The 27785-nt window shown below is 41.3% G+C and overlaps 2 protein-coding genes across 5 annotated transcripts in view; both read right to left on the bottom strand.

Moving 5' to 3' along the window:
* The window catches only part of vgll4b (vestigial-like family member 4b), a 48632-nt gene extending 28302 nt beyond the window's left edge, over window positions 1–20330 (bottom strand). Inside the window, exons 1-2 of the mRNA XM_057362487.1 lie at window positions 20170–20330; window positions 19318–19394 (exon numbers count right to left, since the gene is read on the bottom strand). Coding sequence (XP_057218470.1) covers window positions 19318–19381 — 64 coding nt within the window. The 5' untranslated portion in view covers window positions 19382–19394; window positions 20170–20330. The remainder of the gene's footprint in view (window positions 1–19317; window positions 19395–20169) is intronic.
* Window positions 20331–20498: 168 nt separating this feature from the next.
* On the bottom strand, window positions 20499–25271 carry tamm41 (TAM41 mitochondrial translocator assembly and maintenance homolog). Of its 4 annotated transcripts, none has more exons than XM_057361989.1 (8): window positions 24887–25271; window positions 24310–24498; window positions 24086–24178; window positions 23448–23598; window positions 23125–23270; window positions 21685–21850; window positions 20967–21029; window positions 20499–20762 (listed from the first exon to the last, which is right to left on the bottom strand). In XM_057361989.1, exons 1-8 carry the CDS (start codon window positions 25022–25024, stop codon window positions 20680–20682), a joined length of 1029 nt encoding a protein of 342 aa, XP_057217972.1. In that variant the 5' UTR covers window positions 25025–25271; the 3' UTR covers window positions 20499–20679. The 4 variants fall into 4 exon arrangements, with proteins under 4 accessions (XP_057217972.1, XP_057217974.1, XP_057217973.1 ...); XM_057361991.1 differs by having other exon boundaries at window positions 23448–23580; XM_057361990.1 differs by having other exon boundaries at window positions 24310–24492.
* Window positions 25272–27785: the final 2514 nt, after the last annotated feature.

The raw sequence follows: 27785 nt of genomic DNA, 5'->3' as shown, positions 1-27785 counted from the left end.
TCTTTTCCTCTCCTTCTCCAGCCCTTTCGAACTATACTTTACAAGTCTTTTCCTCAGACTCCGTCAATACCGCAAGAAAATGATTCTCTTAGATGAGATTAAGGAGGCATTGTTCCATATTTCACACACCTGACATAAAGGCCTTTCCGAAGCTGAACAGAGCAGCCATTCAGATCCAAGCTAGTTGAGATATTTGAGCCGTATAAACAGCAAAAACGGTTTAATGGGACATATGAAGTTTCTGCATGAAAAGAGATGAATGGTTGGTCAGCAAAGAATCTATTCGTTTTAGTAATGATGATGATGTGTTAAGGTGATTTATTTGGTTAAGGTGACAATTTGTTCCTATTCCTGCAGTTTGACGAGTGTGTTAGCAGCACAAACGTCAACTCCCATACTGATAAAAAAATGTAAAGCTTAAATACACTGCGTTGCTTTGGATAAAAGCATCTATCAAATGCATGAATGTAAATTTGGTTTAATGAAATGGTGCGATTTTTGGTGCACCTGATCAAATGGTGCACCTGATCAAAATGTTCCTCCCCGCTAACGGTTGAAGCTCTTCTGGGATGTGCAGACGTTTATTGATGTAATAAACACAGTGTTGCCATGTCACACCTAGACTCTGGAATCGACTCCTCATTCCTAATGCCCGAGAGACAAAGAATCAATTCTGTACGGGACCGACTCCGAGCACTAGGTAAACAGGGTGTAAAAAGGTGTTTTCTGAGGAAAAGGTTACTAGGGTTGCTATGGTTGGTTACCAGGGTGCTTTGGGTGGCTGCCGGGTTGCTAGGGTGTTTCAAACAGCTGCATGATTGTTATTCAGTGGTCTCTAGGCAGCAACTAAACCCTGGTGTCTAGTTTTTTACTCGGGTCCTTAAATGTTTGTACACCGTGCAGAGAAATGGACACTGCATGCGTGATACTTCAGCACTTTTGTTTGATAAAAATGTTCTAATTATTGTTCTCTGTAGTTCACTTCCTGTTCCTCGGTTTAGTTCTGTTCTTGTTTCCCCCATAGACAAACACAGCCACTGCACTGACTGCTGAATTGTACATCAATGCTGCTGCTATATTAAGGAGACCAAGACTGATCTATAAACACATTAAACAGAGAATTAAATTTAAGCAACTAGAAAAAACCTTTTTGTACTCCACTTCGATTAATGTATCGATTAATTGTCAATAACAATTTACTCGAAATAACTTAATGATGATCGAGTTCAAAGTCATGCAAGTGCGTGCAGCTTATGCGCATAACACATACAGCAGACTCATGGAAAAACGCAATAGACCTATTTCACAACGTGACGTGTACAAACCGGAAGTAGGGTAAACGCTTGTCCGGTCAATGCTCTAGCTCCATTCACTACACAGAACAGTTGCGGAGACCAGAAGAAGTTATGCATGTAGTGCTCCCTTTATGCTGATTTGTCTAACATACATCTCCTCTTGACACTCAACCTGCACTTAAGATCAGCGAAGAGGATGTTTGCCAGCTTTTCCGCAAACAAAAGATCAGAAAAGCACCAGGCCCAGACAATGTCTCACCCTCCTGCCTGAAAGTCTGTGCGGAGCAGCTGTCGCCCATCTTCACTAATATTTTTAACAGATCTTTGGAGCAGTGTGAAGTCCCTTCATGCTTCAAACGCTCCACCATCATCCTGTACAGAAGAAACCCAAAATATCTGGACTTAATGACTACAGGCCTGTTGCTTTAACATCTGTGGTCATGAAGTCATTTGAGAGACTTGTACTGGCCCACCTGAAGGACATCACCAGACCCCTTTTTGATCCCTTCCAGTTTGCTTACCGAGCAAACAGGTCTGTGGACGATGCAGTAAACATGGGACTGCATTACATCCTACAACACCTAGACAGACCAGGGACTTACGTCAGGATCCTGTTTGTAGACTTCAGCTCGGCCTTCAACACCATAATCCCAGACCTCCTCCTGCCCAAGCTTACCCAGCTCTCTGTGCCAACCTCTACCTGTCAGTGGATTATTAACTTCCTGTCGAACAGGCAGCAGCTAGTGAGGTTGGGAAAATTTAAATCCAGCACATGTACCATCAGCACCGGAGCTCCTCAAGGATGTGTTCTTTCTCCACTGCTATATTCACTCTACACAAACGAATGCACCTCTACAGACCCTTCTGTCAAACTCCTGAAGTTTGCAGATGACACCACAGTCATTGGCCTTATTCAAGATGGTGATGAATCTGCCTACAGAAAGGAGGTTGCTCAGCTGGCTGCCTGGTGTAGTCAAAACAACCTAGAGCTGAATGCATTCAAGACAGTGGAGATGATAGTGGATTTCAGAAGGAACCCTCCATCACTTCCTCCCCTCACCATCCTGGACAGCACTGTGGATACTGTGGAGTCATTCAGGTTCCTGGGCTCCACCATCTCTCAGGACCTGAAGTGGGAGTCCCACATAGACTCCATTGTAAAGAAGGCCCAGCAGAGGTTATACTTCCTCCGTCAATTGAGGAAGTTCAACCTACCACAGGAGCTACTGACCCAGTTCTACTCAGTGGTCATCGAATCTGTTCTGTGCACTTCAATTACTGTTTGGTATGGCTCAGCCACCAAATCAGACCTACGAAGACTACAACGGACAGTTCGTAGTGCTTATTGGTGCTCCTCTGCCCACACTTCAGGACCTGTACGATTCCAGAGTGAAAAACAGGGCAAGAAAAATCATCATTGACTCCACACACCCAGCACACAAACTCTTTGATCTGCTGCCCTCTGGCCGGCGCTTTAGAGCACCAAACACCAGGACTTCCAGACACAGAAGCAGCTTCTTCCCCCAGGCAATCTCCCTCCTAAACAGATAACTGCTCCTTAAGAGCAATATTCCACTTCCACTACTCCTATAGTGTGCACTATAGTGCCTTATTTTATCTACATCTTATGTATACATGTATATAACACTACCTCTACTTACTAAATTATCCATTTGCACAAGTGTACATACAATCTGTTAATATGTTTATTCTACTATATACTACCCTGTACAATGTCTCTTATATGTTATTATCCCCCATTTTCTGTAAAATAGTCTTTATTTTATATATGCACAATTTAGAATCTTTTAGACTGTAAATCGTATTATATTGTATTGTCATTGTGTTGAATGTCTGTACTAGAAGCTTCCAACACCAAAGAAAATTCCTTGTGTGTGCAAGCACACTTGGCAATAAAGCTCTTCTGATTCTGATTCTGATCATAGGGGTGTAACGTACGTGTATTCGTACCGAACAGTCACAGGCAACATTCCAAATATAGTCATCGTTCCTATGCCCTAATCCTTCGAAGGGCAGGTCCCTCGGAGTTTAGACTTTGGAGTGAACAGGGCATTTGCGTCCATTATGTAGATGTTTGGAATGCACTTGGCAAAGGAAGCAATGTAATTTCCTCATTATCTTCAGCTGGCATGTTCACGTGACAATGCAGCATTTTGTCCGTCAGCAGATGTCGCTGTTTTAATGGCATAAATTAAGCATAAAACCTGTTTGCAAATAAACATACATTTTATATTTTAAAAAGTGCATTCCAAACGTCTACATAATGGCACGCAAATGCCATGTTCACTTCAAAGTCTAAACTACAAGGGCTCTGCCCTTCGAAGGGAGTAGGGTATAGGAATGATAACCTCATTTTGGAATTTTCCCCTCGACAGCTCGTGACGGTTCGGTACGAATACGCGCACCGTTACACCCCTAATATATCAGACCTCGATAATAAACAAATCGCTCAAAAAACAATATTTTTACATCTCCCAGTAAACCATGAATAAATCGGACAACATATGCTACTTTTGTTTTTGGTAAATAAAATGAATGCCTGTGAGAAAACAGGCTGAATGAATGAATGGCTATGACAGCAGTAGGGCCGGACATTTTTTTCCCCTACTTCCGGTCTCTGTCGCCATTTTGTGAAATAGGTGAATGGCTATCCACTTATTACATTACGTGGCTACCGACACACCTTAGTTTTGCATTTTTCATTTATAGAAATACAAAGAAAGTTCATTTGAACAATGGACACAAGAGTTTGCGAGGCGCACGTCTGTCAGCAGGAGCTGCAGCCGTTGCAGTCATGAGGCGCGATGATTGACAGGTCAAAGCGGAGGAGAGATTTTATTAATAAAAGTTGTATTTAAGACACCTTCCGTTGTCTTTGCGCGGGTCCCATGGACCCGCAGGATACGCACGAGCATTGCATCGCCTGCCTGGGCCTAGCCCACGCTGAGACGGCGTTCGGAGAGTCTGATTGCGCGCACTGTGCTGACATGCCGGCGCGTGTCTTGAGGACTCGCAGGAACGTTGCTCGAGGATTATTCGGGTCGAGGCCCACTGCCGCCTAAGGGCCGCTGGTGGGCCCACCCATGCCACGTGGTTGTGGCGGCGGCGGCGGCGATGACGACGACGACCCGGCTCAGGGCCGCTGTCCTCTGCCGTCGCCTCGTTCCCCGGTCATTTTCACAGAGGAGAGCCTTCGTCCCCCTCCCGTCGTTGCGGATGCCATTTCCTTCGGCCTCGACGAGGAAGACGACGACTCGATGTCCATCTCGGCCTCGGTGAAGGACTGGGCGGAGTCGGAGCGGGTAAGTAAGCTCGATTCCTGGTACTGTAAAGCGGGCCGCCGCCAGGCTGCACCGAAGAAGAGTACTCCTTTTTTCCCTGATGTGCACGAGCACGTGGTTAAGTCGTGGACGGCCCCTCAATCGGCGCGAGTCCACGCTGCCACACAGGCTATGTTCGCCCACGTGGACGGGGCGGAGGCCCACGGTTATACCCGCATGCCGCCCATGGAGGAGACCCTCACTGTACATCTGTGCCCTTCCTCCTCTTCGCTGAGCGCGGGACAAGGTCTGCCGTCGAAACCGTGCAGGTTTACCGCCCACCTCGCCGACAAGGCGTACACCTCCGCCGGGGAGGCAGCCTCCGCACTGCACTCGATGGCAGTTCTACAGGTCTTTCAGGCGAAGATTCTGCAGGCGCTGGATGGGGGCGCCTTGGATGCGGACGCTGTGAAGGACCTGAGGGCGGCGACGGACTTTGCGCTGATGGCGACGAAGCGCACCGCACAGGCTATCGGCAGGTCGATGGGCTTCATGGTCGTCCTTCACCGCCACTTCACCGACGCTGGCGGACCTCAAGGACGCTGACCGGAAGTCGCTGCTCAACGCTCCCATTACTCCCTCTGGTCTCTTCGGGGATGTCGTGGAGTCGGTGTCGGAACGCTTCGCGGAGGCGAAGAAGCGCGCAAAAGCCATGAGCCACGTGCTTCCTCGCCGTTAGTTGCAGCCGGCGCTGAGAGCGAGATCCTCGTCTGCTTTGCGCTCTTCCCACAGGCCGGCTAAGCAGCCTAAGCAGTGGTCTGCCCCAGCTAGGAAGAAGTACGGGCAGAAGAGAGGTCATCAAGGCGATAGCGGATCGTCTTCGGCTGCCAAGCCACCTTCCTGACGGGTCTGCAGAGAGGAGGGGAGAGTTCGTGAGCGGACCGGTGCTCAAGCGGCGCCGTTTGCATCTTGTTTCTCCCGCTGTTGCGGGCGATTGTTGCAATGCTCAAAATGTTGTGTGTGTACATGTATTAAAAGCACTTACCTCCTCACAAAAGGAGCTCTCTCCCCTTCCATCACACCACACTATGTCCCCTGCCCTGCCACGGTGCAGCGCGAAGCCACAGTTAGAATATGTTATAACCGGCATCCCCTCGCCCACGGTAGCTCCCGTGGGCGAGCGGCGGCCGGAGCCTCACGAGCATCACATTCCCCCGCCAGTGCAATTAGCCTCGCGAGGGCAGAGCTCGTCTCCGGAATATCAGCAAGCTGTATCGCCCGAGGTAATTCTGCCGCTATGCATGTTTCTGAGTGCGTGGAAAGCCATTCCGGGTATCTCTCCGTGGCTGCTAAATGTGATAGAAAACGGGTATTCCCTTCAGTTCAGACGCAGGCCCCCCCGCTTCAGCGGAGTTGTCCCGTCACTCACATTGCCGTGCAACGCTCCGGTGCTGAGAAAGGAGATTCACAGCCTGCTCGGGAAAAGAGCGATAGAGAGGGTTCCTCCAAGCGAAGAAGAGTGCGGTTTCTACAGCCGGTATTTTGTAGTGCCCAAGAGAGATGGCGGACTCCGTCCTATTTTGGATTTGAGACCCATCAACCGAGCGCTTCACAAGAGGGCGTTCAGAATGATTACGCTAAAACAGATCCTGGAGCAAGTTTGTCCAGGGGACTGGTTTGCGTCAGTGGATCTGAAGGATGCATAATTTCAAGTTCAGATAGCCCAGAGCCACCGGCGCTTCCTGCGGTTCGCGTTCGACGGAGCGGCATACCAGTTTGCTGTGCTGCCGTTCGGACTGGCATTGGCTCCACGCACGTTCTCGAAATGCGTGGACGCAGCGCTTTCCCCTCTCAGAGCGAGTGGTATGCGCATTCTGAACTATCTGGACGACTAGCTGTTTCTAGCCCATTCACGAGATGTGCTTGTCAGTCATATGCAGACGCTGCTTTGTCACTTGTCATCCCTGGGGCTGCGGGTGAACGTGCCGAAGAGCAAGCTTCTGCTGAGTCGGTTCATAACATATCTAGGGGTATGTTTCGACTCAGTGGAGATGCACACTGTCCGCTGTTCTTCTCGCTGCCGCGCTCCCCCAGGGAGACGGACGCTCTGACGACGCGCTGGCCGGACGCCTGGCTTTACGCTTTTCCTCCGGTGAAGATTCTGCCCCTTGTGCTGGGCAAGATCAGAGAGGAGAGATCGTCGGTGATCCTCGTTGCTCCATTTTGGCCGAATCAGCCGTGGTTCCCGGACCTGAGAGAGTTACTGGTGTCCTCTCCGTGGCGGATTCCCCTCAGGGGCGACCTGTTATCTCAGGCGAATGGCTCGATTTGGCACCCCAACCTGGATTTGTGGAGCCTCCATGCCTGGCCGCTTCAGGGGTCTTAGAACCCCTCTCTCAGAGAGTGCTTGACACTATTGCGGAGTCTCGGGCACCTTCCACTAGACTCTTATATGCTCTGAAATGGGATGTATTTAAGAAGTGGTGTATTGAGTGCGGTATAGACCCGGTGTCATGTCCCGTGTGTGATGTGTTATGCTTTCTACAAAACAGGATGGATAATGGTGGCCTCCCATCCACGCTGAAGGTTTATGTGACTGCTATCGCCTAGTTTCGTTCCCCAGTTGACGGGCAATCGATCGGTAGGCATGCATTGGTGGTCAGATTTTTGAGAGGAGCTCGGAGGCTGTTTCCCTCATGATCTCCTTCAGTACCTCCGTGGGATTTGTCTCTGGTGCTGAGGGCTCTCTCTCTGCCCCCGTTCGAGCCGTTGGAAGCTGTTTCTATAAGGGAGCTCTCTCTTAAAGCCGTTCTCCTTCTCGCTCTTGCTTCGGCAAAACGCATTGGGGATTTATGTGCGCTTTCTATCGGCGCGGATTTCATTCGTTTTGGGGCCGGTGACTGCAGAGTCACTCTACGGCCGAAGGCGGGTTATGTGCCTAAGTTCCTGTCTACCCCGTTCAAAGAGCAGGTTATTTCGTTACCCGCTTTGTCTTCCGAGTCGTCTGCCTCGTGTGATGCTGACGCTCAGAGGGCTGTGTGTCCGGTTAGGGCTTTGACGGCTTACATTGATCGTACGGCCGGGTTTCGGCTGTCTGATCAGCTCTTCGTGTGCTACGGCGGGGGGACTAAAGGTCGGGCTGTCTCTAAACAGAGGCTCTCTCACTGGGTGGTGGACGCTATCAACCTGGCGTATGAGAGTCAAGGGCAGGCCTGCCCTTTCGGCGTCAGGGCTCACTCAACTAGGGCTGTTGCCTCTTCGTGGGCTTGGGCTAGAGGCGTTTCTATTAAGGACATCTGTTGTGCGGCTGGCTGGTCTTCACAGAACACCTTCGCCAGATTCTACAGGCTGGATGTATCCTCATTAGCCTCGCATGTCCTCTCGGTGAGTACGGACAGCTCAATGTTACCTAGTTGCTGATCTCCTATATTGTGCAGTTGTTACCGTGTTACTGTTAACTCTGTGCTTGGTGTTACTGGACTTGCATTATATCTGCCCGGATTTCCGCGCTGACTTTTACTATTGTGGTGTCTGCCCTGTCTCAGTGCAGCCCGCTCATTTCTTTGGCTGAGATATGCAAATATTGTAGAAGACCGTTCTTGCAGCTCATTGGTCTGTCTCAGCCAATCAGCTGCGGGCTCTTCAAGGCGACTTCGCGATTGGTTCATCTGTGTGCTTAACACTGGTGAGTGTATGCGGTCGGTTACGGCTGTCTTGCTACTCTCACGGCGGGATTGTATACAGTTCCCATATGCGGAAGCTTCCGCAATGTCGAGAGACCGCTCTCGATAGGGAACGTCTCCGGTTACTGTCGTAACCTCGGTTCCCTGAGAAGCGGGAACGAGACATTGCGCTAGCCGCCGTGTTCGTCGCGTGTCAGCCTTGGAGGCGTTCTTTTGCAGATTCTGAGGTATTGTCGCTGTGCACTGTATTTATACTGTCTGGTCGCCAGTAATTACATTTGGTTGCGAGCGCGACAATTGGCCAGTTTCACTGGCGTTAACCAATAAGACTTCAAGAGAGGTGAGAAGGGAGGAGTTCCCATATGCGGAAGCTTCCGCAATGTCTCGTTCCCGCTTCTCAGGGAACCGAGGTTACAACAGTAACCGGAGACGTTTTGTAATAAACATTCTGGTTTAGCACATCATTTAACTGTTATTTTAGCTTCTGCTCATGTAATACAAATAATGATGTTATTTATGTGAGACCAGTGGCGTAACTTTGTTTTCAAAAGTGGTGGGGACAAAGTCCGCATCTGAGGCGGCGACACGTTGTATATTGATCCATATGTTAATTATCAAATACATAATTTTATTATATTATCAATCACACAGATTCATTTTAACAATGCTACTAGGCATTTTTTAAACTTAGAAACCTTTTTATTCAGGTGAGAAAGATGACGTTTTGCGTGGCTTTTGCACGCTGTCATGCCTATATGCCACTGCAGAGGCATATTTCAATATTAATGTTAATGAGTAATCGATTAATTGATCGTTAATGTAAATCGATTTGTCTAAATTGACATCCCTAGTACACATACTTGTTCAAAAATGTAGTCAAGTAGAGAGTAGTTGCTAATATCTTTAATACTCTTACAACTACAAAGTAGCCAAAAACATACTCAAGTACAGTAACTAATTACATTTACTCCACTACCTTACACCACTGCATAAGTTATATATATTATATTGCATTTCTCTTAATAGACCATCCAATGGCCATTTGAAAATCTATGATTTTCTCATAGCAAGGCTTTGGCTACTCTGGGCTTCAGTTTAAATGTGATTCATGTTAACTCCGGAGGTGTTATGGTCAAACCACTCCCTCAAATCTGGCCTCTTTGAACTTTATAAAGTATATCATCGTAATGTGATTTGTTGAGACGTAATGAGGGCATTTACAGACTATCTGTATGTAGCATCAGATTAAAGTTTGAAGATGTTTAAACGCATAATCGGCCTTAAGATTATCACAATTGTTTCACAAAGCCATTTTTATGGCATTGATCTGATCCGATAAAACTTTAATTATAACCAAAGGCTGTAATCTGAGATCATGATCGAGATGACGTAACCAGATATTAACTCGGATCAATGCAGAATAATAATAGTAAAATAGTAGGCGTTCCTTACAAGTAATAAATGTGTTAAAGTTATATAAACTGTCTTTTAAATTGATCTTTTCTATATAGATTTCTGTAGGTATTTCATTCCATCCCTTCCTGATATGGACAACAACTGATATCAATTAAACCTGGACAAATAAACACACACTCATTTGAGTTATGGTGGTTATTTAGGGCTCACTTTTCACAATATAGCACTTGATCCCAAGTGCATGCCATAGAGAAACCAAACTGGACTAGTGGATCATATCGTACTAGTACTGAAACGAGGTAAAAACTGGGTGTTAAATTGATGCGTCAGGACATATTTGTTGGCACATACCATGGTGGGTTAAAATGTTGTTTGTAAGCACGAGGCCTGACAGGTGATAGTTTCCACAGGTGAGACAAGCACATTTGACATTGCTGTTACTATGGGGTAGTGTATTGTTCATCTTGTTTTGGAAAAGAAACAGGATCTCGCTGCTGTTGGGGAGGGCTGTCAGAGATCAGCCTTGCAGAGGAAACGGACCCACGGGACAGGTCCACCTCTGGGGACAGAAGTAGGCGTTTACAATGACGATGTATGGCAGAAGCCTCCAAACATGATACTTCTGTAAAGTTTATAGAAATAGAGAAATAGAGATGTGAAGTCAAATTCCACAGACAATACAAATTGCATAATGTTTTATTACAAAGTGACATCGCCACCTACAGGCCTGGCATGCATAAAACAGCATTTTCAGACTGTTTGGCGAATCCATTTTTGTATGCGAAACTTCGACATTATATTCCATGTGTACAAAAAAAAAATCGGACACGACGACCAACTAACACATATGTGACCCTGGATCACAAAACCAGTCTTAAGTAGAGCGGGAACATTTTTAGGAAAATACATTGATTATTCTTTTATGCCAAAATCATTAGGATATTAAGTAAAGATCATGTTCCATGAAGATATATGTAAATTTGTACCGTAAACATATCAAAACTTTATTTTTGTTAGTGGTTGGTTGGCCTGCTACAGTGCCTCTGATTAACAACTTTAAAGGCGATATTTTTGAACCCTCAGATTCCAGAGTTTTAAACAGTTGTATCTCCGCCAGATATTGTCCTATCCTAACAAACCATTCATCTCTCAGGTGATGTAAAAATCTCAATTTCGAAAAATTGACCCATAAGACAGGTTTTGTCTTCCAGGGTCACAAATGGCAAAAGGCATTATCATAAAAAGCCAGTTTGAAATGTCAGGACATTTTCAGACCTCAAACTCACATCATCATTTCAACAGATCACTCTCTGGAAGGAAGGAAAGACACAGCAGCCATGTAACCAAACCTACAGATTTTTTGGGAGTAATAGTGACGTTTTAGCCTGGAAGCAAAGCACTTTGTCTGACGCAAACCCAGACCGAATTGAACAGCAATCACACCGCACCCTCAAGCGTCCCGTTGACAGAATTTGTCTGGAGGTGCTTTCAGAAAAAACATGTTAACAGACAGTTTTCTGGCTTTAAGGACGACACCAAATTATAGAAAGAGAGATGAGATGAACCCGTTTCAATCGAATATTGGAATATTGCTCTTCCAGCAGTACAATGACCAAAGCACATAGCCGAAACTTGAAGAAATGTCCTAGGAGAAGGAATGTCAGAAATATTGCAGAATTCCAGAATTATACTGGAAATCTGTGAAATGCGAAAGACAATGCAGCGAGGGAATATGGACGCTTTCTGAAGGCATCGGAGTTAAACATCAAACATTAATATCATCATGCATCTCAATGAAACCTGTCCCATGTGTGGATGACAGGATTAGTGCGTCATGGATTATATTCTGGATTCCAGATGTAAAAAGGGTGTGAAGACAAACGAGCCCTCTATAAGTGAGGATGCAATACTGACATCACTTCCTCAGAATCATAAAACATTAAGCCCTTACGTGTACAGACCGAGTCATACAATAAAGAGTTAATCGCCCTATAACAACAGATCAACATTGCATATAAATATGCTACATTTCAACATGAATACAGTTTCTGCAGTCACATCAAACCATTTAAAGAAATATCAATAACAGCACCTGACCTTATAGGCATTAAAATACTGGATATAACATGACAGTCAGTGATTGTATGACACTAGTGCTGAGTTTAGGACAACATGTCAGAATAAAATGACTTAAAGGAGTAGTTCATTTTCAAAATAAATGTTCATGATAATTTACTCACCCCCATGTCATCCAAGATGTTTATGTATTTGTTTCTTTAGTCGAAAAGAAATTAAGGTTTTTGATGAAAACATTCCAGGATTTTTCTCCATATAGTGGACTTCAATGGACTCCAAACGGTTTTAGTGAAGCTTCAAAGGGCTTTAAAACGATACCAGACGATGAATAAGGGTCTTATCTAGCGAAACGATCTGTCATTTAAAAAGAAAAAAAGTATATGCTTTATAAACACAAATGCTCGTCTTGCTGTGTTCTGCGATGCGCGTTCATGACTTCACGTAATACGTAATACGTTGAAAAGGTCATGCTTTTTTAATATTACAACATCCAGGAAATGCATACAAAATTACCATTTTAAGCAATAAACTGACACAAAGACATTTGAATGTGTGTCATTGAACATTCAACAACTTTTGAACGGTCCTCCTTCTCCACATTTGTAAACACTGACTCGGTACTTCCGCCTACGTCAAGCGTGACCTTTTCAACATAATTACGTATTACGTGAAGTCATGAACGCGCATCGCAGAACAGAGCAAGGCGAGCGTTTGTGTTTATAAAGCATATACTTTTTTTTTTTTAGAAAATGACAGATCGTTTCACTAGATAAGACCCTTATTCATCGTCTGGTATCGTTTAAAGCTCTTTGAAGCTTCACTGAAACTGAAATTTTGACATTCTTCTTGCAGACGAAGAAAAATCAGTTATTAAACAAGTACATCAAAAACAGTGTTGAAAACGGTCTCCTTACCTTACCACCATTCACAAAAGCCAGCTTACGTATGATGATTTATAAGTTTCAGGTACGGTTTCGCAAAAAATAAGTCAGTTTGACGTTATTTGACTTAAACCTATACGTAAAGACAAGTACAACTGCAATCTGATCTTCCAATCGGAAGTGGCGATAAAGAAAAGTTACAGATTGCAATTTAAATTTATGTAAATGTATAGAAACGGAAATAGTAACGGATACAGTACAGTAAATAACACAACTCAATTTAAATTACCCACACAACTGTGTTTGAAAAGAGTCTGTGTTATCTATAGGTTTATCAGTGCGACCTATTGAGTCCAGTCAGTATATGTTTTGGACGGTCAGTTTACAAAGATTTTTTTTATTTTAAATCGAGTTCCCTGCAGTTCTGCAATACACACAGACACACATGCACGAACACACACACAGCAGTCCTGCATTCCTGACAATTCATGTGCCGCACAGCTCCTGGTCTCCACGATCCAGTGAGACAGCTGCGTCGCAGGCCCGTGACCTTTACTGCGCTCGGGGCCTTTTCATTTCTCATCTGGCTTACACACCATGAGAACTGGATGTTTATGTGTTCTGGGATTCAGGGAATTAGGTGGGATTCAAACGTTGATACATCAAATTACAGTACAGCAACAATGTCAACACAACAGCAACTCTACTTTTTACTACTTTTTACCATTATTTGACCATTATTGACCATTATGTTAAAAAATCTTGCCACTTGTTTACACTCTACAAAACTCCAGCTGGTTTTCACTTTGGAAATATGTAAATAAATTTGTGCCAAAAGTAAAAAAGAAGAAACAGGCTAGAAATGTGGCAACATGCACATGAATCAGTATACATTTGTAAAAGGCTCGTTGTCCACATGAAAATGTATCACGGCCGGTCATCATCCACGAGAAACTATGGATGTTGTGAAGCAGGTATAAGACAAATCACCGTTTTTACTATATCACGTATTTTAGCACGCTTACATTTCATTCATAAATCACTTTATTACAAGTATATATATATATATATTTTTTTTTGTTCAAGACTGGCAACAGTATTGTCAACTTTTCTATTACATCAACACGATTAATTCAAGGAGTGATGTGTGCATGTGTTCCTTGAGGTATATTTCAATACAATGTTCTGCAAATTGTTTAAACACACAAAAACAAAAATCTAATTTTCGTTACACAAAATTTGGCCAGCAAATGATTTTGCAGATATGACTCATGAAGTTAATAAAACATTGCGTTTGATCATCACAACATTGTCCATGTTTGCGGGTCACAGAATGACACGTGGGCGTGTTCCTACAGACACTAATAAATAAAACAAACAAGGGTCAGATGCTCTCTACACAAAGCTCAAACTTCTCACGTAGCGCATTCTTACATTGCACTCTTTTAGGTCTGATTTGTTTTATACCTATTGCAAAGAACTTATTTTCAACTCGAATGTGTTTAAATCCCCCAAAATACAATGTAAATTCAGTTGTTTTTCTCTCAGTGTACATTTAGATTGTGTACAGTGTGTTCCGTACAACATGAATGATCTATATGGCCAGTTTATGGTGGTAAGACATGGTAAAAGTAGAACAACAACCATCTTTTTAACCATTTATCCATTAATGTGATGACAGCAGCAGAAATAAATCTTTGGTGAAACGCTGGGCTACTGGTTAACTAGTAATCTATTAAAAATATTTCCTTGTACAATCTTTCAAACGTTTCAGAGCCAAGAACTTGTTGCAGTGGCGATTTTGAATAAAGATGAAAACAAGCAAGTTAAAGATTTGTCCATCAGTCACCTCATGTCTCCAACCATCCTACAAATAAAAAATACATAACAGCATATTTCTTAAAAGCATGCGTGTCTCTTGCCAACAAATTTTGCCATCATGAAGGGATGTGACCTAAAAACCTTCCCAGCAGGTCCTCTGTTAGATTCTATTGGTGTGTTGCTAAGCATTCGCTTCCTGGTCCAAATGAAAAGACCCCACTCTAAATATAGCCCAAGCCTCTCCTTCAATATGTTTTTGAAGAAGAGTATCTCACACTGGAACTTTGTCAAATTCAAACGGTAAACAAAGTGTACTAAACTTCTGAAATTGATCAAGACAGCAGCTTAACTAATTGCGTGTGGCCCACTTCTGTAACCCCTGACCTCTGACCCCCTCAGGGTTGTGTGTGTGTGCTCCCAGTGACCTGTAGAGGCATCAAGCGGACGTGTTCTGACTCTGGATCATGTGTTTTTATCATTAGGAAATAACATTTTAACCTCATGTTTTAAGCGATCGGTACAGTTGTGATGTTATAAAGCTGCTCCAGGTGAATTTATACACAATTGTGTTGTTTCTCATGGCTTTCAACTTTACTAAACGTGAGAGCAGTTAATAACCACACACAATGCGAGGGGACACAAACAATATGAATGAAGAGACGTTTTTGTTCACTGGCCAGCATGCAAACACATGGCCACTCGTGCTGCACACATATACAAAGCAGCTGAACAGACTGGCAAAGCACAAAGGGGACGTGACACGTTCATTGACATATTGATGAACTGCGCACAACAAGCCAAATACACAGACTCCAAAGCACAGGCATGACATGCAACTCTTAACAGGGAAATGGCGTTATATAACACAAAACTGCAAAAACACGAAAATCAGTTAGACGCGAAATACATTTTCTCAATGCAGATGAGGTCTGTCCATGCAAAAATGTTTGTCAGGTAAGTAAGCATATGCGCATGTGCCATTACTAGCGTATTCGTCTTGGTTGCCAAGGTGTTGCTATGCAGAGTTTTGTGTGGTTGTCAGTGCATTGTCATGAGGTTGCTAGGGTATCCTTGGCGGACTATATCAGGTCCTTCCACAAAAAAAACATAGGAAGGTTTTTTCACCCATTTTGTGCTGGCATTTAATACATTTAAGGTTTTGTTCAAATATCTTTCCTTAACAATAATCTATAGACACCTCACTAACTACATGTACTAATCAAACATCCAAATGACGGTTATCGATATTACAAAGCTATGTGTTACACCTGCAAAACTATGAACTGTTTACACACAGCTTTACTTACACAGCTCTTGCTGCAGAACCTTCTATGCAAACAGTTTGATTCAGGATGAGGTCGACATAACTCAGACTTACTAAAGGAACTGCAGCACAACAATGCAGAAACAAGATCTCCACAACGAAAGCACTAGTACAGAGCGATTATTGATATGATTCCTCCGAGCAGAGAGGAGTTCAAGTGTTAGAGGATTTCATGCAACCAGCATGAGAGAAATATCAATTTTGTAAAGAGGAATAATGCACGTCTCAGGGATTTAAAGGTCGACTTCCTGTTTGTAATGCAGGCGCAAGTCTCAATGGTGGCACAAGCAACACAACACAAACAAGTAAAAAATGCGTAGACCATGCGTGGACTTTCTTCTGCGGAACACAAAAGAAGATATTTTGTTGAATGTTGTTAAAGTGATTCTTCACCCAAAAATGAAAATTCTGTCATCATTTACCCACCTTCGAGTTGTTCCAAATCTGTATAAATGTCTTTGTTCTGATGAACACAGAGAAAGATATTTGGAAGAATGCTTATAACCAAACAGATTTTGCCCCCCATTGACTTCCATAGTAGGAAAAATCACTTTATCATTTTTTTTGTTCTGTTGAACACAAAAGACGACATTTTGAAGAATGCAGGACAGCAAACAGTTCTGGGGCACTTTTGACCACCATTGTATTTTTTCCTACTATGGGAGTCAATGGGGGACAAAATCTGTCTGGTTATAAGCATTCTTTCAAATATCTTTCTCTGTGTTGATTAGAACAAAGACATTTATACAGATTTGGAACAACTCGAAGGTGAGTAAATGATGACAGAATTTTCATTTTTGGGTGATGTATCCCTTTAACTGGCACCCATTGACTTGCATTGGTTTTGTGTCCATACAATGGAAGTGACTGGGTTCTGCCGTTGTTCAGTAACCAACATTCTTCGAAATATCTTCACTTGTATTCTGCAGAATAAAGAAAGTCATAAAGGTTTAAAATGACACGAGGGTGAATAAATGATGACAGAATTGTCCTTTTTGGGTGAACTGTCCCTTTAAACAATCGACAGCTTTTAGTTGGCAATCCAACATAGTAGTTACTTCAGTTAAGTTTCATCAATGTACATCATATAGAGAAAATTGCAATATTATAATTATTGTAATTGCGTATATTGTGTATTCCCCCCCTTTACTACAGTAACCACTGCCTAATTGTATGTAAAGCTGCTTTGCAACAATGAAAAATTGTGAAAAGCGCTTTTTAAATCAAACTGAATTGAATTTCAATGATTTCAAATGCTCAGTCTTGTTGGATTGAGAAACGCTTGTTACTTTAAGAGAGATTAAAGCGTGGACACTGTAACCGTGTGATGTTTCTCTAATGATGTTAGAGGACCTAATGTAATTGGCCTGTTTTGCCCTCAAGCAACCGAACACAAGCCATCACCTGACTGTCTGAAACAAAGACAACCACACCTTCCATCTAATTACACATTCCCATCACTGAATGGAAGACGTTCCTTCTCAGTAGCCTATGAACCTGTGGGTTTAGGTCAAATGTGTACCGGAGAGTGACTCAACGCCTCTCCCTTGAAGCGTTCTGGCAAGTGAGAACATTTCTAAACGTCTGGCAATATGCAGGAGGAGCTCTCATGGCCCGCACCATTGTGAAAACAGGTCAGACGCATTGTGCGAGGACAAAGGCACATACACAACCACAACGGGAGTGACATCAGCCCTTCGAAAAACAAAAACACAGCAGGGGGAGAAAGAAACGCTACGACGACCCAAGCGACAAGCTTCCTAAGACTATGCGAGAACTCGCAGCTTTGACGCAATGACCCAATTTCCATACCTGTCTATTACAGCTTGGAGTCACTATGAGTGGGAAAGGCATTATGGGAAAGTGCTTAAGAGCACCAAACCCAGTCAGTTAAAGACAAGCTTAGGTTTAACCAGAAATGATTTATAAACCACAACCAACTCCTGACCAGATGCTTTCCTGCCATCAGGCCACTATTGAGGAGAGCATTCAACACGTCGATGTTGCACAATGAATTCCAAGTGAACTAAATGCCATCTAAGCAGGATTTGTTCATACTTGATCTAGGAAGGAATTTCAGATTAAAAACACTGCAGAGTGCTCATGAAATGACTTTGCGCCTTGGCTTAAGCACAAAGGTTTGATGGAAACCAAGTAAGATGGTCTAAACGACATCGTAAAGAATACAGGAGCCTCGTAAAATAATTTTATCTAAGGATTACACCGAATGTGCTTCCTTGTGCCAAATGGTATTTCTGAATAGACGAGGCCATTATGTGAGGACATTTCATATGTAAATCATCAAACTCAATACAAACACAGACAAATGCCACAATCCTTATTTGTGGAAATACAGTAACTCTCTTCGTGGTATTTAAAAGGTCACATCAGGATTCTGAATTTTTGCTCACTTTGTTAAATGCCTCTTTCACATTATAATTATTTTCACATTTTGTTTTGGAAGATAGGCGTAATGTAATTGAGCTGTTTTGCCGTTAAGCATGCAACTGAAAGCAAGCCATCGCCTGACTCACACTTAAACAAGGAAAACCACACCTGTGTTCATGTTGTCAAGCAGTGAAGGACAGCATTTGGTGGGCCTTTTAAGAACCCAACAACGCTATTACACCACCTGTGTGTTCAACAGGAAACAATGGCGTCCATTCATTCAGAAACACTTTGCATTTTAAGCTTAACGTTTCAACAGCCTTAAACAAAGATGAAAATACATTTGCAACTGTTATTCTCATTTGTAACTAAATTTGCAAATATTGCAAAAGCTTACATATACATATACATATATATATATATATAAAATGATGGTCACACTTTATTTAAAGGTCCAATTCTCGGTATTAATAAACCATTAACTATGACTCTTGCCTCAGTAAACTACTAATTTGTTGCTTATTAATAGTTAGTAAGGTACTTGTTAGGTTTAGGTAGGATTAGGGAAGTAAAATATGGTCATGTTGAATATGTGCTTTATAAGTACTAATAAACAGCCAATATGCTAAAAATAGGCATCTAATAAGCAACTAGTTAATAGTGAGAATTGGTCCCTATACTAAAGTGTTACCAAAATAATATATATAAAAAATGTGTATATATATATATATATATATACATATGAGTTTGGTTCCAAAAAGAAATTTAACATTTTTCAAAAATCATGTTTTTTTATTGTGCATTACAATTAATAATCAAATTGCAGTTGGTTTGTTTTGATTTAAGCCATAATAAAAAATACGGCTAACTAACACAATAAAAACATGATAATAACATAATAAAAATGTTTTTTTTTAAACGGAGTTATCTCATTTTCGAACCAAACTCTTCATAATATATATATTAAAAAATATATATTTTTAAAAAGTCTAATGATTAAGTTTTTATTGTGTCTAAGAAATAAAATAATAAAATAACAATGAAATAATTACAAAGCATGTGCATTATATGCATACCAATGAATGAAGAGGTTTTTTTTGCATGTTTATATAAAAATGTTCTTGGCGCTAAAGTAAAATACATGAAACTCACGTTTTTCATCATCTTGGTGCACTAAAGATGCTGCTCGTGACAACACATCCAAAGGCGTTTCCATTCTGGGCAAGATCCTGATCATGGAAAAACCACAGATTTTAAAATCAAAAACACAGGCTGGACTTATTTTCTTCATTTCTCTTTCATAAGTGTTCTGAATGGAACTGTTGCTTTCTCACTACACGTCTGGTGAATCTGTTTATTCGCTTATATCGTGTCATGTTTTCTCAAGAATTCCCGGAATAAACATTACAAACATGTGATGTTTGCAGCGTCCCACTTCCCACACTTAACATTCCACAGATACCATTCCAGTCAGAGCTGCGCAGCTCAGCGCAGCTCAGCTCGCCTTCTTATCTTTCATTCAAACATTCACATTTAAACTAGTTTTAAAATAACTGAAGATTGGTATTAAATTGTAGCTTGGGTGAATTCACGCGCTTTTTAAACACGTACGCGTTCATTCCAATCAAACAACCGTGCGTGCAGCGCATGCGAGCGTTGTGTTGCGTTCAAAAACATTCGCTACAGGTTCTTTGATTATAATGGGAGCGTTGCGTACTAGTTATGTAGCGTCGCGTCACTTGCCGCGTGTTACACATGAGGAAGTCATCGAGAGTTTAGATATTCAGTTACTTATTAATGCGTTCACATAGTGCATGCATTCGCGCGTTGCAAACTAACTTACTCTCAAATGAAATATAACTGTAAGTGTTCGTTTTTCTCGATTTTGTTGTTAAATTATACGTTCAAAGCTTTGTTTGACTTTCATAATATTATGAAATCCATATAATGACTCTGCTACTATGTACATTAAGAGTCAGTTTAAACTCGTGTAAACTATACTACCTTGAAGCGCCACTTTGGAATCTGCTGGATCACAAAGTTAACGAGAGGTGCCAAGCAAAAAGACCCCAGAAAACGTTAATTCCAGCGAATAAAGTCCAGAGTTTAAGGCGGTAATCCAGGACTGGAGCGCTTGAGAAGTGGCAGTGCGCGAACTGCGGGAAGAATGCTTGGAATGATGGAATTCTCTTCCTAGCAGGTGATGAGAGTGAAGGACTCTCATTGGTCAGAGTCAACAGAGTGAGATCAGCATACATTATGTTAATGAGCGAGTGACGTCACATCCTTGCAACAGGTACAACGTGAAGCGAACAAACAAACAAACACTGCTGTACTGTTTAATAAAAATGATTTATTAGAAATATTGTGCACTGTAAAGGATTCATAATTGTGTAAATAGTGTACTTTAATGTACCCATCAGTCATTAATTCACACATACAACAGTTTCGTTACACAGTACGTTTTTTTTATAAATATTTGTAAATAACACCGTGATATAGCCTATGGTGACGTCAGGATTGTGATGGTTTTCTGCGCCATCCTCTCCACATTTTCTGCAGCTTTTTAACACTGTATGACACCGTTTTGACAAGACCTGTAGAAACATCAAAGCATTTTTAAATCAGTCATGTCATACTGTTTAATACACTTGTCAAGCATCTAATCATAGTAGAGAACAACATAGAAACACGTCTAATACTAATTCTCTGCATTCTCTATAACAGCAGTTCATCTTACAATAATTCTAGGCTGCAAAATTGTATTTCGATGTAACATAAAAATCTATACGGTCCCTTACCGGCTGTGGCAATTCCCTTGGCACTTTGTGTTATGCTGGAGGTTTTCACTATTGATGAGATTCCTGATGAAATAAAAAGCATACATATGATACATGAATGGATGATTTGACTCCTCCAATAGTTCATAATTTGGTTACTACTAAATATGTATATTCTTTGTTTCCGCATCACATAACCAAACAGAGAAATGATGCGATCCATCATAAAAAGTAATACTCCAATTTATTTGTACATATCTGAGATGACCAGCGATTCATATTTATTATGGAAATCCTATGAGCGTGAAATGTAAACTGTAGCACATGCATCAGTGCTTTGATAATTTGGGTAAACACACACAGGTGTTTGTGTGAACAGAAGTGACGGTTATTATGACAATGAGACAGGTGGGTGAGGCCACTGGAGAAACTCAACACCAAACAACCCAGCCAGCCAGTTTGGTGAGTCCAGCAGACATCTTGTTCTTGAGAACTGTTTGTTTTTTCTTTGGTGAAGTGTAAATAGTTCTGGCCATGCTTTTCAAATGAGATTAAGCTCAGAGTCGAAGTGTAATCGTTTTTCATGTTAAAACATTTCCTCCTGTAGAAGTTTAATATACAAAGACAGCTATACTAAATCCATGTCCATTGTTCAGATTTCTCTGTTTGTGAGCATCCCATCTCAAGTCGACTATTAGCAGTTCCATTCATCGCGTGCATTGACAAAGATTAGTTTTACCTTGCTGTACGACTGATCCGCAGTCTGGGTCCTGTGCCACCTGCAGCAGGATCTCCTCCACGTCTCTGTTCTTCCCGGGTGGATCCACCAGACGTGTGATCTGCTGTTGTAGAGTCCGTGGAAGAGCCATGAGCTGCGTGAACTGACCTTCTGGACTCTTGTCAACCTGGTCAATAGAAAACAAATGTGCTCTCAACAGAAAATACTTTACAGTTACTTATGATGGAAGAATGTGGTCTGGAACATTAGCACGTAGGGTGGAGTTGAGGTCTATTCACACGGGGACAAATGATTTTTTATTTAGATGAATAAAAAATATTTTGCATTCCACCAACGCTGTTGTGTGATTCATCGTTCTATTTGAACACAATAATAAAATGATAAAGAGCAGAAACAACAGAAGGATGGCTGTATTTACACATTCATGAATGTTTGACATGTCTAAACCCACTTGTTTGGTTATTCATCACCAAATAGATCAGCGCGAATAAGTGATTTCAGACAGCTGTAGACACTGATGTGCTTTGTGTGTGATGTGTAAGTCATGTGACATCCTGAATGACGTGACTGTGCACAGTGAAACACATTTCCAATCAGAATGGGTTTCAGACCACATATAGATGATGATGTGATTACGTGTGTGTGCCCAATAATTATATTTTAGGGGAAACATGTACAGTATATCCAAAAGTGAGCAAAACCTGACAAATCTGACCAGAACCTCCCTTTGGGGATGTCCTCATATAGTAAGCTTTCTAAACAAAATATATATTTGTACAGTATAAAAATCACTACGTCTATGTAAAGTCCCCCCAAACATGTGTGTTTGTTCAGGCCACAAACATCACAACACAATGAGAATCAGATAAGCCAAAACAAAAGATGTTATCAGGGTGTCTGTCTTACTAAAACCAGTTAAAGACTCTGTACATATTGTAACACTTAAAACAGAAGGGTGAGGATGCTGGCTCACAATATATTTTGGATCTGAAACACTTAGCATTGTGTATTAATGTTGTGCTTGATTAGCAAGACATGTCATTGACTTTAAGAGTTACATTTTCCTTGCTATATGCACTGATTTGCACATGCTGCTTATGTGACTAGTGTAAATATTATCACCAGCGCAGGAGATACTGTATGAAAAAAACAAAAACATTAGCAGTTTAACAGAGACGTGTTTCTGCCCGAGAAGACTTACTTTGTCAGCAAAGTTTAGTGTTTAAGAACACAACGTGGAGCCACACCCTCAGCTAACATTTCCTAAATATGATCTTTCACAGAGTAAAGCTGCAAGCATTTAGTGTCATTTCAGCCAAAATCAAAGTAACAACTCACACCGGCTAAACTCTAGAATGCCAGGTGAAAAGACATATGAAAGATGCATATCAAATATATTTTGAATGAGGTGGACGTGAGCCATTACATGTCACCTCTCACCTCCAGTCGGCCCTGTTGAGGCTTGTACACCACCTGTGGGCACTCTTGAAGAATATTGTTATATAACTTCCGAAAATGTGGCATGTTGTCCTTTACGATGTTGGAGACCTTGGATTTATCCTCGCCAATCACCATCCTGAAATCCCCTACAGTTGGAAACAATTCATTACAATTGATTCTTTCTAAGCACAATATGAAGAACAGGACTACAAGTTATTTCAATTGAATTCAGGTTACATTTATTACTTATGCCCATTATTAAAAATATTTTTTTAACTATAGGATCAAATACAAATGCTGAAAACAGATTTTGCTAGATTCACCAGAGTAGGACAGTCCCGCGATCTGGAGAAAAAGGTCTTCTTCCGAAAAACTTTCAGGCAGCATCAGGAAGGACGCGATCACGGCACTTTTTAGGTTTCCCACAAGAGCGGCCCGAAGTTTTCCGCTGTCATTCTGAAGCAGAATACGAACCTTAAGAAAATCCATATTGGTCCATTATTTTACTGTATCTTGTACTGTATAAAATATCAAACAAAATCTAATTTTCAAACGTAAAAATATATTTAGGAAGTTAACATGTGGTGTGACATTCTAGACATAATTTAAATCTGCTTTAAACAGCTAATTTTATGCCTCATCGTGATTACACAGAATATTTGTATGTTTAAAAAAGAATTGAAACATCCCATAACTATTTAAAATGTACTAGGTAAAGGTGGTAAATAGAGATTATAAATAGTGAAAATTTAAAAAGTAATAGTCACCAGTTCTCCATGTACTCATTATGTGCCAACATTTTAGATTTGGAAAAGCTGTGCAGATCTCAACTACAATGAAATTTAAAGCACATTTTTTAGAGGTACAATTTTAGAGGCTTTATTGCTTTGGTGCTGCCATCTATTGGTTCCTATTTGTAACTGCCGAAAGGAAGCCACTCATTCTAGACATAAATACTCACAGGTTTGTGTAACCTGCCTGCCACATAGAGGGTTTTCCAATGAAATAAATCATCGATCAGTGTATCCGTACTGATCACACCATACTTTATAACCTGCAAAGACAAGTGATTGTAGAATGTAAGCTTCCACAAAACAACCAACCTATAAAACATTTTTTTTTTAATCAGTGGACACACTTCTGTTTTACGTGGAGCAACCTTTTCACGTTGTCATGTGTTTTTACCCGATCATCAGCCGGTACTAGAGTGTTGAAGTAGATTCCAGCTCCGTAGTCATTTTGGATGTTGCTGATCCGTTTAGGGCCCAGATACTTGAGGAGAGAGTAGTGTTTTCTGTTCTCAATGAGGTTCATGGTGTGCCATGTGACCGGATCATCCACAGCAAAAATAAAGTCCAGCATGTTCTTCTGAAACTCACAAAACAAAAACACAATAATGAGACATTAAATGCAGACCAGGCCAATACGCTGCAGACTTCAAAGTCATACACCTTAAAGAAAATTGATTGACTACAGCTTTACTAAAGCAAATTATGGCATTTTGCCTTGTAGTTCATTACAATCGATTAGTGGAGATTAAAATTATATTACAACGACATCTGTTTTTTGTATATATGTATTGTATGCTCGTGTTATATAAATAATGTGGTCAGATTGGTTTTTCATTGTTCAACCATGTTTACCTTGTTAACTCTGTACCATGTTCTAACAATCTGATGCCATTACTGTACCGTAGCTCTGTCAGAGAAAGATAACAGCCCTTTCAAAAGACGTCATGTGATGAGTTTATAACGTTTCTTACCCCCACCTGACCTTGAGAGGTTCCAGTCTGTCTGAAGACAGCAGATCCATAAGCAAATGCCAGACTGATGTCCTGTGGGAAGAGACTGATGATCCTTCTGTAGAAAACACTGCTGTTTTGTAACGCTGGAACAGTCATGATGAAAACTAACGTTACATGTGTGTGACTGATCAGCACGTGAACATGTTTACATTTCTCTCAGTCGTCAGACATCGCAGAACGAGACGCGATATTCTGCATTAAACTTCCTGCTATTAAACGAATATATTCACAGTAAATGTGTAATTGATTGTGGATAATGGAATATTTAGGAATATTGAAGATGCTCCTTTTTGTTGTAGCTGGATTTGAAAGACAATTTCCTCGTCAGGTTGTAAATTGTTTGTGTCCGTAGCGTCAGTGATTCGCGGACGCCACCTCGCGGTCTGGAGGAACATTACCACAGAGCACGAAGCCCTGCGTTCCCTTCCGAAGTGATCATCCCTAGGCCCTACTCCCTTCGAAAAGGAAAGCTCTTGATAAAGCACTTTATCTGGAGTGACGTTTCGTATGTTGTCCCCTTCCCGAAGGTCCCTTCAGAGCGATATATCCCGTTAGGAACGCACCGCTAATGTATGTATAAAATATGCATACATTTAAAAAATATTTAAGATGTAAATGTACACAAGCATTCGGTAATATATTGCTATCTACATTTATATTCGTATTCTATTAAGGACATTCATTACTAGGCTACATTAGAAGCCAAGCAGGGTTTTTTTTTTGCAGTGTAATGACTTAGAGAATTGTGCTCAAAGTGGAACAGTGTAAGTGATGTTTTTGGAATGCAAGAGTCATTACTTTTTAGGCATTATTGAGAAAGCAGATGTATGCGTTTATGTGTCGGGGGTTAAACGTTATTTTCAGGGGGCTAGGCCCCCTATCCATTCCAATCCTAGCAACGCCCCTGTATGGAACTGTGCTGACCAAAATATTTTTTAATTTGTCAACCATTATATAAAGGTTTTTCATTTTTAGCCACTAGAGGCACTATAGGATTGAGCATTTTTTTGGTAACAAGAGCTGAAAGGCAACATACCTGGTAACATCATTCAACAATGACTATTTATTCACATGAACCAGGGCTGCAAATAGCTGGGAGCTTCAGGTCAAGATACTACACATCTCATCAGGATGCATAAAACTGTGCTGAATGCCAGTCAAAAAAGATCCTGCCACAACTTCCAGTTATAATAAACAGAAACAATGGACATCAACATACAGAAGCAAACTGCTCTCTTCAAGTAATTCCACAGTTTTCAATACACACTGCAGGGCAACTCATATGAGACGTGCAGGTCATTAACGGCCTCCAGACATTTTTTGGTGTGTGGCCTGTGTGATGTGGTCACAAACAAGCACTTCAAATGTAAACAGCATTTTGTATTATGGGAGTGATTTGGTTTTAACACATCTGATGTAGACATGGTAGACCGTTTACAGCTGTCAAGAAAATCATGTTTTGCTGCATGAATACAGCATTTAACTGATGCCTTCAAATATTGATTATGTTTCCATCAAAAAAAGGTCCAATATAATTCAAAGCAAAATTAATTGAGATAACACCTTTCATTTGGATAATATATGGGGGAAGGCATTACTATATAGCACTTTTGGTCACCATGGTATAGTTACTGTGATGTTTTATATGTGATAATGTGACACCTTATAAATATAACAGAGGTGTGACCCTTGAGCTTTCCAAAGCTGAGTATTCCAAATATAGTGATAATAAATTTAAGAAATAATGGATATATGCATGTGGAACGGTCTTCTGTGTTGTAGCACGTCATGCTTTATCATAATGCAGATTATGATGTCAGGTGGCTTTATGAGTTTTCTAAAGCAAAATGTAATCTGGCCCCCATCACAGTGACTTCAAAACTACTAATGCCGCTATTAATATGAGACCCCTATGTGTGAGGAAAAATCCACATTAAATCCCACCATCACTGTCTTCCACATTCTTTAAAAGACTCTGGTGTTCTCAGAACAATTTTCTGGCACAGTGTCATCTGCCTTGCAACTAAATGAGGGCTTATTTGAGGGGAAATTGCTTGCTGCAGTCTGTGATAATAGCGCCCAAGGACTGGTGATTGTGCGCACAGAGGAGCATCTGGACCTGAGCTCTATTCTCAAGCACCACAATACCCAACACAATCTCGCTCTTTACAGACAGTTGCCATGGAGATGCATTCACTGCTCATTTCAGCTTTTTCTACATTTAATGCATCCTGTGAGAGAGAGACATCTAAGGACTGCCACGTCTCACTTCGCCTGCGGTTAAAAAGGACACGCTGCGTCCCTGATGTCATTTAGGATGAACACAACGTGCTTACAAAGCACGCACATGCAGATTGAAATATATTACATTGTTTAATGTTTAATAATTCATGCAATGCTTAGGTTGGAAAGGAAACAGGTTTTAAGATGACATGTACTGTAACTATGCACCGTTTAACTGAAAATAAAGTCGATTTATCGCTGCAGTAAAAATGCTGTGAGGAGTAGTGCAACACCTTTTTTAACACCCATATGTTCACAACCCAATGCTATTTTTGATACAGCAGATGGGGTTATTCCAGAAAATATAGACACCTTGAATAATTGCGTTTTAACCGTTTCTTTTGTTGAATGTCAACATTAATATTTAACTTTTTCTATTTTCTTGGAGATGATTTAGTCTGGCAACTCACGATTGAATTTGTCAGCTTGTTTAACACAAACTACAGCGCGTACACACACTGTGTAGTAAAGAACTATGGGATTAAATGCAAAATACAATCAGAACGTATATACATTTAAAGTTCTTAAAATATAGGAAATATAAAAGGTTTGTCATTTGAAAACTGACAAGCAT

Source organism: Triplophysa rosa, linkage group LG20 (assembly GCF_024868665.1).
Source record: "Triplophysa rosa linkage group LG20, Trosa_1v2, whole genome shotgun sequence".
Taxonomy (NCBI): domain Eukaryota; kingdom Metazoa; phylum Chordata; class Actinopteri; order Cypriniformes; family Nemacheilidae; genus Triplophysa; species Triplophysa rosa.
This window is presented reverse-complemented; position numbering and strand designations above follow the sequence as displayed.